This window comes from Eimeria necatrix, genomic scaffold (assembly GCF_000499385.1).
Source record: "Eimeria necatrix Houghton genomic scaffold, Enh_scaff230, whole genome shotgun sequence".
Taxonomy (NCBI): Eukaryota; Apicomplexa; class Conoidasida; order Eucoccidiorida; family Eimeriidae; genus Eimeria; species Eimeria necatrix.
Genome location: NW_013652890.1, coordinates 39462 through 50109, shown reverse-complemented (window position 1 = coordinate 50109; position 10648 = coordinate 39462). Strand labels below are relative to the sequence as shown.

General features: G+C 50.3%; 2 protein-coding genes across 2 annotated transcripts; both read left to right on the top strand.

The window, feature by feature from the left end:
• Positions 1 to 1420: 1420 nt before the first annotated feature.
• ENH_00031820 (DNA-damage inducible protein, putative) lies at positions 1421 to 4175 on the top strand (the record flags this gene model as incomplete). The annotated part of the gene is made up of 6 exons (XM_013580183.1): positions 1421 to 1445; positions 1703 to 1829; positions 2067 to 2299; positions 2445 to 2815; positions 3050 to 3539; positions 4054 to 4175. The coding sequence occupies 6 exons, from the start codon at positions 1421 to 1423 to the stop codon at positions 4173 to 4175; spliced, it is 1368 nt and encodes a 455-aa protein (XP_013435637.1).
• A 2934-nt stretch (positions 4176 to 7109) lies between these two features.
• On the top strand, positions 7110 to 8408 carry ENH_00031810 (SAG family member; the record flags this gene model as incomplete). Its single annotated transcript, XM_013580182.1, has 4 exons — positions 7110 to 7206; positions 7319 to 7491; positions 7751 to 8094; positions 8300 to 8408. 4 exons carry the CDS (start codon positions 7110 to 7112, stop codon positions 8406 to 8408), a joined length of 723 nt encoding a protein of 240 aa, XP_013435636.1.
• Between the last annotated feature and the right edge of the window lie 2240 nt (positions 8409 to 10648).

The window sequence follows — 10648 nt, the reverse complement described above, 5'->3', positions numbered from 1 at the left end:
TTTATTTGCATAAAAGTGGTACTTGCAATTATTTTTGCCATAATTGTTTCACAATTTATATTTTATTTGCATAAATTGGTACTTATGTGGGAAAGCAAACATCACTTTGAAGAAGTTATGAACAGTTGCGGCCGCTGGGAAACTGCCCGAGTTGGCCAGCAGCTGCGGCTGCACAGTGCGGGTTTTGCAAAAAGCCATTAATTAATTAATTTGCATAAATAAATAAATAAATAAATAAATAAATAAATAAATAAATAAATAAATTTAGAAAGCGTTGCATGCGCATTCATGGACTGCTTCAGATTCTGTTGGAGTGCAGCCAAAGTGGCGGACGAGCTTGGGGTCTGAAGAGTTGAGTTTGAGAAAAAAATATTTGCTGCTGCGCTGCAGCAGCAGCAGCAGCAAAACTGTAAATCCGTTTCTTCAAAGAAAGATTCAAAAGACAAATCCAACTGCACTTCTAGCTCGCATGCAAGTACAAACTTTGCTGCTGCTGCGCTGCAGCAGCAAGTACAAACTTTGCTGCTGCTGCGCTGCAGCAGCAGCAAACGCTCTTGCTGCTGTGGCCTCCAGCTTCTTGCACAAAGCAAAAGAGCCCAGGGCTATTATTCAACAGCAAAAGGACTTTGCAAGACAGCGGCCTTGCCAGCCCCTCTAAAGGCACATCTTTGAGAAGCCACTGGTCAATTGTGCACTTATTTTGAATAAATATACTTTTAAAAGGAAAAAAGAGCGTTTTTAGACTCCACGCAGACTTGCATGCAGCCAAACAAGTCCGCAGTGAAGGTCTTCGCTGGGCAGCCAGCGTTAAACTCTGTTTGCTGGCTATTGTCGGACAAATTGGCCTAAAAAATAACTATTAAATAACTATTAAGACCTAGAGAAAGGTAAAAGTTAATAGTAAATGGGAGGTTTTGGCCTTAGCCGTGCAAGGCAAGTCTGCGGACAAAACCTCCAGTAAGGAAAGCATCGAAGTGCCCGGGCGCAGCGACACTGCTGCGATCCCCCGAAGTCTAAATTAGCAAAAAAGCTTTTAATATATTCTATTAAAGTGACAGCTGTGAAAGCCGTAAGACTCTTTTCTACATTGCTGCAGCAGGTTTTGGAAAATGCAGACCGACGGCAGACCGCGCCCCAGCCGCTGAAAAGCCCGCGTTCATCCGCGGCAAAAATGCCTCACTCATTTAATTAAAATGACTTTCAAGAACTGCAGAAGTTTCACAAACATTCTTTCGTTTTGAGGTGTATGCACAAACACCCCCGGTGGACTGGCAAGCTGGCTGAGGCGGAGGCGGGCATGCATTCGAACTGGGCGGATCCGGCGGCGATACATTGCTGATTTGCGTCTCGGAGAAAAACACATTTCACTTTTGTTTTTTATTCCTTTTGAGGCTCTTCGTCTGCTCAGTCCGCGTCGAAGATGCAGATCACCGTCACTGACGCCGGTAGGTTTCGTGTGTGCACTGCGGCGCAGGAAACCGCGGAAACACCGCCCGCCTCCGCCACTTTTGCCTTTTTTGGGACCGTTGTGGCCTCCGAAATGCAAATAATTAATTAATTTGGACTTTAGAAGCCCGCAAGTGGGCGCTTTCCGCGCCTTTCCGCGGCGCTCCCTGCCTCGCCGCTCGCCACTCCGCAGCGCAACTTGAATTCTGCACTCTCTGCGCCCCTCTCTTGTGTTTGCTGGGACTTTTCGCTGCAGACGGCCAAGTTTTCGCCCTGGATCTCACTGGGGAGGCGGAAGTCTCTGCGTTGAAAGACATAATTTCGGTGGAGTTGAACATCCCCCCAGAACACCAGCGGATTCTGCTGGACGGCCGGCCGCTGCCGTGGGTCTTTGCGCCACTTTGGCTCGCATTTAAATGACTTTTTGCGCCATGCTGTAGTTGCTGCGACTTCAACAGCAGCAGCTGCTGTGGCTGCTGCAGCTGCTACAGTTGCTGCTGCTGCAGCGGCTACTGCTGCAGCTGCTACAGTTGCTGCTGCTGCAGCTGCTACTGCTGCAGCTGTTGCGGTAGCTGTTGCCGCAGCTGCTGCGTCTTTGCTTTTGCCGCCTTTGCCTGCAGGGGCTCTGCGCGCACGCTGGCCGACGCTGGCGTGGCCGAGGGAGCCATGCTCCTTGTCTTCAACGACAGCCCAGCAGCAGCAGCAGCAGCAGCAGCAGCAGCAGCAACCGGCGCCGCTGCAGCTGCTGCTGCGCCTGCTGCTCATGCGCAGCGCCTGCAGCAGCAGCAGCAGCAGCAGCTGGCGCCACCGCAGCGACAGCAGCAGCGAGGCGTCCTGCCCCTGGACTTCTCCAGTAAGCAGCAAAAGGGACTTAGACTATTTTCGAGTGCATGCAAGCAGAGCATTTTGGCAGCAGCAGCAGCAGCAGCAGCAGCAGCAACTTTCCTTTTTTTCATTTTTAAAATTAAAATAAAATATATTTGCTGCTTTGCATGCAGGCATAGTTGTGGACGGCGGCCGCGTTGCCCAGTTCCCAGCGGGGGGGGGCCCGGGGCCCCCCCGCAGCCCTGCTGCGCGTTTAGCTGCCCCGGATGTTGCTGCTCACCTGAAGCTGCTGGTGAGGCGGCGGGCCGAAGAAGCAGTTGCTGCTGCTGTTGCTGATGCTGCTTCTTTGGCTCTAATAAGGGCCCACAATCCTGTTTTAGGAGAAGCCATAAAGGCAGCAGTTGACGAGAGGCAGCAGCAGCAGCAGCAGCAGCAGCAGCAGCAGCAGCAGCAGCAAACGCAGGCGCAGCAGCAGGAAGAGCCAGGCCCAGCGTTCTCGCGGCTCATGGAGACCCTAGAAAAGGAGTTCACAAACCAAATCAAAGTGAGCTCCTGCTGCTGCTGCTGCAGTTGCTGTTGCTGCTGCCGCTGCTGCTTCCGGTGCAGCTAGGGTTGCTGCGGCTGCTGCTGTTGCTGCTGCTGCCGCTGCTGCTGCTGGTGCTGCCGCTGCTGGTGTTGCTGCTGGTGTTGCTGCTGCTGCTGGTGTTGCTGCTGCTGGTGTTGCTGCTGCTGCAGCAGCAGCAGCAGCAGCAGCAGGGAGCGGAGCACTTGCGGGCAGGCGGAAGACGAGCGGTGGCGGCGGCTGGCGGCGATCCAGCGGGACCCGCTGTCTGCTGAGGCTCAAAGAATGCTTTTGGAAGATCTGCAGCAAGAAAGAATAAATGAAAACTATTCAATGGCGCGGGAACACTTGCCGGAGGGTTTCGGGTCGGTGTGCATGCTGTACGTACACCTGGAGATCAACGGCGTGCGCTGCACCGCTTTCGTCGACAGCGGAGCCCAACAGTCCATTTTATCTCTCGCTTTTGCGGAAAAATGCTTTTTATCATCTTTAATTGACAAAAGATTCGCAGGACTGGCTCTGGGAGTGGGCAGGGCCCCCATTCTTGGCCGCGTTCATCTTGCGCCTCTCAAACTCGGCAGCAAGTTCTGCCCCTGCAGCTTCATTGTCCTCGAAGACTCCAAAATGCAAATGCTGCTCGGCTTGGACATGCTCAGGAGGTACCAAATGGTCATTGACTTGAAGCGCAACGTCCTCGTCGTCGAGGGTTTGCCAAACCCTAAACCCTAAACCCTAAACCCTAAACCCTAAACCCTCCGCCCACCCCCCTCGCTGCCCGCGCCTGCAAGCCCTAAACCCTAAACAAGAAGCTGCAGCCTTGAAACCCTAAACCCTAAACCCTCGCACGAAGCTCCCAAGCCTTTAAACCCTAAACCCTCAAACGCGGCTCCTCAGCCTGTAAACCCTAAACCCTACACCCCAAATCGCAGCTCGAGGGAAAGTGCAAACTCACAAACCCTAGACAGCAAACCCTAAACCCTAAACCCCCGGCTTTCGAAAACCTGCAGCGAGCTGTGCCTTTTTGCTGCTGCATTTTAGCTGCGAATACACTCGAGGCATCTGCGCAGCTCTGCAGCAGCAGCAGCAGCAGCAGCAGCAGCAGCTCTGAGAATCCCAGCTTCTTCAGCTCGCGGCTAGCTAGCCAGTGAGCCGGTGGCTAGCTAGCTAGCTAGCTAGCTAGCTGGGGCCTTGCTGCTGCTGCGCTTTGCTTCTTGCTGCAGGAGAAGAAATTCCTTTTCTTTCCGAAGCTCAAATTGATAAAGGACTCTTCGGAACTATCGAAAGCCACGAAGAAGTGGAGGCAGCAGCAGCAAAAACAGAAACAGAAAACGGGACAAAGTAGCAGCTGCAGCAGCAGCTGCAGCAGCAGCTGCAGCAGCAGCTGCAGCAGCAGCTGCAGCAGCAGCTGCAGCAGCAGCTGCAGCAGCAGCTACAGTGGCAGCTGCAGCAGCAGCTGCAGCAGCAGCTGCAGCAGCAGCTGCAGCAGCAGCTGCAGCAGCAGCTACAGTGGCAGCTGCAGCAGCAGCTACAGTGGCAGCTGCAGTTAGAGCAGCAGCTGCGGCAGCAGCTACAGTGGCAGCTGCAGCTACAGCAGCAGCTGCAGCAGCAGCAAGAGAGCCGCAGCTGCAGCAGCAGCTGCTCTTGCTGCAGCGCGGCGCTGCACTGCGAGGGAGGAAAGGGATGTCTGTGGCGTGGGGTGCTTATCTGATGTCAGCAGCAGCAGCAGTTGCTGCATCTGCTGCTGCTGCTGCTGCTGCTGCTGCTGCTGCTTTGTTGGTTTGCTCGTACGCATCGCTTCCCGCGGCCCGCAACTGCAGCTTTTGCTGCTGCTCTCTTGTGTTGCTTTGGGGCCTTTTGTTGCTGCACTTTTGTCTTTATTTGCTTTTTTTCTTTCTTCCGGTGTGAATTCAACCCTTGTTTTGCCTTGCACATGCTGCTGCTGCTGCTGCTGCTGCTGCTGCTGCTGCTGCTGCTGCTGCACTGGAGGCGGCTCAGCTGAGGCGTTCTCGACGCCACCCAGCAGCAGCAGCAGCAGCAGCAGCAGCAGCAGCAAGGGGCAGCTGGCTTGTGTTTGGGCTGCGCCGCATTAGCCTTTTTGATTTGTTTCGCGGCGCTGTATGGACAAAAGCACTCATCAAATCTACATGTTGATGGGCTGATGAAAGTCTTTGGAAATATTATTAAAAGTCCATAATAATGCTTTAATAATATTCCATTATAATGTCTTTTTAACTTTATAATCAAATAATGCTTTAATAATATTCCATTATAATATCTTTTTAACTTTATAATCAAAGTTGAGAGCTCTTCAGGAGCTGCGCAATTGAAAGCACTCATTCAAGTTCTTGAACTTCAGAAAACCGGAAAGAAGTGGAAAGCCACTGCTGCATTGTTCGAGTGAATTCATTTTGCATTTGAAATTAAATTGAATTAATTGCAGTTCATTATTTTTGTCTTTTTGTTTCCGTTCAGTTCTGCTTTCCCCGCTGTCTCGGGCTCGGCGGGGAGCAGCCACAGCGAAGTATTCTTAACTCTCTTTTGCAATTATTTGTATTTTTCTCCATTTCTTTGTTTCTTTTACTTTACTTCTTTGCAATATACATTTTTCCTCATTTCTTTGCCTTTTTTCGCTCCTATTTTTGGCCCTTCACTGCTAGTTTCGAAACTTAGCGGCAAACTTGAACTGAGCCAGCAAGTTGAATCCCACATGCTGCACAAACCGAAGAACACTTAAAAAAGAACGCAAAAACGCAATTTTCTGTTTAAAAATAAAAGAAAGATGAAAAGTGAACCTGCAAATAAGACAGTTCGCAAAAGAAAATGTCAAATTCAAACTAAAAGGACGAATTGGAACGAAACAACAGCACTTCCTTCTAAGTTCAACTCTGGAGTGGCAGTGCCCGCGAGCCCTCATCTTCCTTCTTTTCTTTTCCAAAAGGCAAAATAATAATTGCAATAAAACCCGTCCACTTATTTTTAGTTATATGCGGCTGCATGCAGCCATTTTGCAGTAAGAAATGCCCAGGGTGGTTAAGAAATGCATCTATTTTCAAATACTCAAGTGCAAGTGGCCTCGCGAGAATTGCAAATGTGCAAAACTCTTCTGCAGTTCCTCAGCCTCCATCTCCTCTCAAACTTTCCACTTGATAATATTTTCATAATATTTTCACTTCGTGAACTTTCTACCCATCCCAGACTAGTCGAGAGTGCTGAACCAAACAGTATGAGAAGTCCAATGCGTGCAGGTCATGCTGGAGATATTAATTGCAATATTTCGAACAAATATTAATTACAGGACTTCAAACAAACATTAATGGAAATCCATTTTATGCATTGAAGAAGATGCCTTGGTCCAAAGCTCGGCCAAATGCACGAGACATAGAAATGCAACAGCCCAGAAAGTCTTCACCACCACCGACGGACACGAAGAGTGGCTGTGAGAGCCGCCTATGACGAAAAAGGTGCAAAATGGAAAACCCTGAGAGCCACAGGAATATAAATTGATGCAAAAAGTGCAGATTATTCTCGTTTTGAGCTTGTCTAAGGCAAACAGCTGCTGCGCTCTGAGCCGCAAGAAGCTCGCGCGCGGGTTTGCACAGTGTAAACGCTGCACTTGGTTCATCAGTTGCATGCATTTACAAGGATATACATTGGAATAATACAATTATTATATTCTGCGCGTTATTTCCTGTTTTCGCCGCATTAAGTCCCCAGCAGCTGTTGCACGTAACCATTCCAGGAGCATTGGCAGGCCGGCGGCAGCGCAAGGAGCAAATGTGCGGACGCAAGAGTCCCTCCAGTTGACCAGTGGACCACTGGAAATTGAACAAATATTGTTTCTTCAATTGATAACGAATTAAAGTTCAGAAATGTGTGTCAAAAACTGTCTCGCTGGGAGCAGGCCTGGCACGGTCTTCTGCCCTGGCGTAGCCCAGCCCAGCGTCTCACGGCTCCGGTTCACCTGCTGCTTCTGGCGGCTTTTTCGGGCATTTTCCCCCAAATAAGCTCCTGTCTTAGGCTTAAAAATTAAATTTTGTCTCGACTGAGTGGTTTATTTCTCCTTTTTTGCACTACTTTCTCCCAAAGCGTGAGACGCCAGGCATCCTCATGGTGAGAGCCACTGGGGCTCAGGCACCCACCCACCCCGCTGCAAAGCAACCGCTGGTTGCCCTCCCCTGTCTGTCTCTGTCCCATTCTCATGCTTCAAATGCTGTTTCATTTCTGCCCGAGTTTTGATTTGTTGTTTTCAAGTTAAATTGCCTTCTAGGTCACGGTAATGAGGAGCCTCAAGCTGCTCTTTTTGGCCGGCTCGGCCGTCTTCTTTCGAGACACGCAGGGGGCGCAGGCGTCCTCAGGTCCCACTGCGCCGCCCGGTAGGCGTTGTTTCTTTCTTTTTGGAACTTAAATTGTTTTTAAATTCGAGTTTGAAAAAGTTTAAAAGGACAAAGGGTTGTTTGCCGCGTGTTGTGTGTGCTGGGTGGGCAGGCGCTGCAGGAGCAGCAAGTATCGATTGCACAACTGCCATGAACAGCATCCGTTCTGATGTTGGCCTGGCCCCGCTGCAGTTGGGAACTACAGAGCAAGCTAAATTGCCTCTAAAAGCTGGCGACAGCCCCAATGTGGCCTTCACTGGTTCCGTCTGCACCGCCGCTAGAGCCGTAAGGAAAGCACGGCGCGTGGTGGCCAGTAGTGGCCAGTTTTGGGGCTCAGAAGTGGCCACAGATGGACCAAACGACGGTTTAATTTGAAGACACAAAGGCGGGAGAATTTTGAAGGGTCAATGGGGCTCAGAGGCGCAGAAAAGAGCAGCTTTCCCCGCGCCATGCTTCTGTTTCTTGTGTGTGGACTTGCCGTGCTTGCCTGTGGGGGTGTGCATGCGCTCGTGCATGCGCTGTTTTGCTCTTTTGGGGCTTTCAGGGAACGATGCCTCCCACAACTTCGACCTCACTGGACGGGAACTTCGCCATTTCGATCCAGAAGGGGGCCAATGGCGACTGTGCAACTGCAGTGAAGCACTGGAGAGAAGGAGTCAATCTGTTCAAGGGTTTGCCTCCGCCGTATGCGGCGGATTCTGCGGTGTACAAGACCACCCAGGCCCAGTCCTTTGTGGCCCTCTTCACCCCCCAGCAGGAAAGCAAGGTGGACTGCGCATACTTCGTTTGCCCGGAAACCACTGACAGCGGCAGCAAGCAGGAGGAAATCAAAGCTCTTCTCTGCATCACTTCGCCCAAGTCGCTGAAGGAAGGCACGGCTCCTTTCGAGTAAGGCTTCGAGAGGGCAGGGTTTAGGGTTTAGGGTTTGGGGTTCTGCGCAGTTGCAGTAAGCAGCTAGGCGAGCGAGAAAGGAGGTCCGGATCCAACGATTTGGGGATTTGCACTTATTATTGGGGTTATTAGAGTTGTTGGAATTATTATTTTGTCGAAATTATTGGGGATTTAAAGGGTTTTGTGGCGTTTGGGTTCACAGGCAAAAGCAATGGGACAAGATCACAGCGGGCCTCGTGGGTGGCGCCTCTGCAGCGGTGCCGACCTTCCTTGTTTTTGCCGTCACGGCTGTTGGAGTTGCGCTGTTTTGAGCGTTTTCTTCGTGCATGCAATTGCAAAAAGGACAAAAAGGACGAACTGAGGACAAGTTGCACCAATTGCACCCGTGTACAGAGTAGATCCACGAAGATGCATGCACGCGTGTGTCTGTAGGCGCTGCAACGCGCCGAGCCGCCCGGAGGAAGCCCAGGGCCACGCAGGGGAAGTTTGGGGCAGTTTAAAGGGAAAGCTGCAGAAAAAAGGAAGCATTTTGTTGGGGTTGGCTGCGGCGGCCGTTTAAACACGTTAAGAACAGAACAGCTTGTTTCCGAACTCGCCGTGGGCTTCCGAGGCACGCAATTCTCGAGGGAAACGAAGCAGTAGAAGAATTCAAAAGCTGTAGTTAGTTAATAGGCTGCCACTTCTTCCACTTTCCACTTTAGTTGTAGTGTTTAGAGGAGATCTGGAAAAGCAGTAATGGGGAGGGTGAAGAGGGAAAGTGGGGAAAAGTGGAACATGAGAGTTACGTAGGAAAGTGGAACTGACCAGCAAACTGGCCAAAAGATTATAAGGAGATTTTTGTAGCAGAGGAGGCTTGGTAGGGGGTAGTTCAATTTGGAGGAGATGGTGTTGAAGGTGGGGGTATTTGTTGAGGTTGAAGGTGCAAGTTTGTTGGGGGATAAGGCTGGAGTCTTTGAGTGAGAGCTGAAGCGAAATTAAGAGGATAAATAAGTATGTGTGTTATGTGAAGTAATTGGGTGGGGAATGTGCGGCAGCAGTATTAGTAGCAGCAGCAGAAGCTTTGGATCTGGATGTACGTGCTGCTGCTTAATTTGCTGCTTTTCTTCTTAATGCAATCGAAAACGTGGTCTATAAACGCAGAGAAAGGGAATATTTAGATGGATTTCCACAAATGCCTTTTTTTTGAAATGCAAATGAGTAACGGGTGCAAGAGAAAGGGTGCACAGGAAGAGAGCAGCAGAACAGCAGCTGCTGCAGCAGCTGAAATTGTAGCTCATGGGGAAGCTGCAGCTGCTTCCATTGTATTAACTGCTTCTGGAGCAGCAATTGCTGTTGTTGACTGCTGCTGCAGCAGCTGCTGCTGCTGCCGCAGCTGAAATTGTAGCTTATAATGAAGCTGCTGCAGCTGCCTCCATTGTATTAACTGCTTCTGGAGCAGCAAGTGCTGTTGCAGACTGCTGCTGCAGCAGCTGCTGCTGCAGCCGCTGACGCAGCAATAGGCAGAGCCGCGAGCTCTCCCGGGCCAAAAGAACAATCTGCTTTTGAAATGGCTTTTGAATATATTGCATGAACAATTTTAATTCCCGAAAACGCATCTCTGCTCATGGAACATTGAACTTGAACTGGAAAGTGAGGACGCAAGACACGTCCCACCCTGGCATTTTAAGCCTTAAGAGGGAATGCTGCAACCGATGCAACTATTCCATGTTGCATTAAGAATTAAATAAAGATATTAAAGTAAGATTTCGAAAAGTTATTGCTCTTGAAACTTCTCTTGTTGCTTGGGAAGCGCAGGCGTGCTGCTGCACCAGTGGACCGGTGCACTCGCAGCCCGTGTTTGCAGATAGCGAGCAAAGCAACTTGCAAGAAACAAACTGCATGTAATTATTAAAATCAATTTCTAATTTGTTCTAATACTGTCGTGTCTATAAAATGGCCATGCCGTGCAAAACATGCATTGTGCAGTGCCAGTGAGCCCAGCAAAAGCTCAAGGTCACCTGCGCACTACAAAGGGCACGCGTAAATTCCTTAACTTGGGCTCCTCACGGCCACTTGAATGAACGAAACTTGATTGAATTAAATAGTTAAATTTCTTTTAGAACAAGATTAAGTTTCTTTTGGGTGCTTAGCAGCAACTGTGCGAGCGGATGACACCCCACACAGAGCCCAGCAGCAGCCGCCACGACTGCAGCGCCGTTTGTGAATAGTGAGGCGCAGAAGTATTTGGCAGCAAACCTTCGCTGTGATCCATTAGGATTAGCCAGGATATCTACTTGATTTTCTTGTTGACAGAAGCTGAGTCAGTGTCTCGGAATAGACGCACTGCAGCAACAGCAGCAGCAGCAGCAGCAGCAGCATTCCACTTGCACGCGTAGAGAAATTGGCCCTGCCTCTGCCTGCGGCAGTCACTTCACCTTGTCGAGCTCTTACTTATGTCTTTTATATGTTGCCCTTGAGGCTGTCCAACTGTTTCACCCTGACATTCCCTCCTAGCTTCCGTGCAGAGCGGCAGCAGCAGGCACTGCGGACTTCCGCGCTGCTGGCTTTCCTC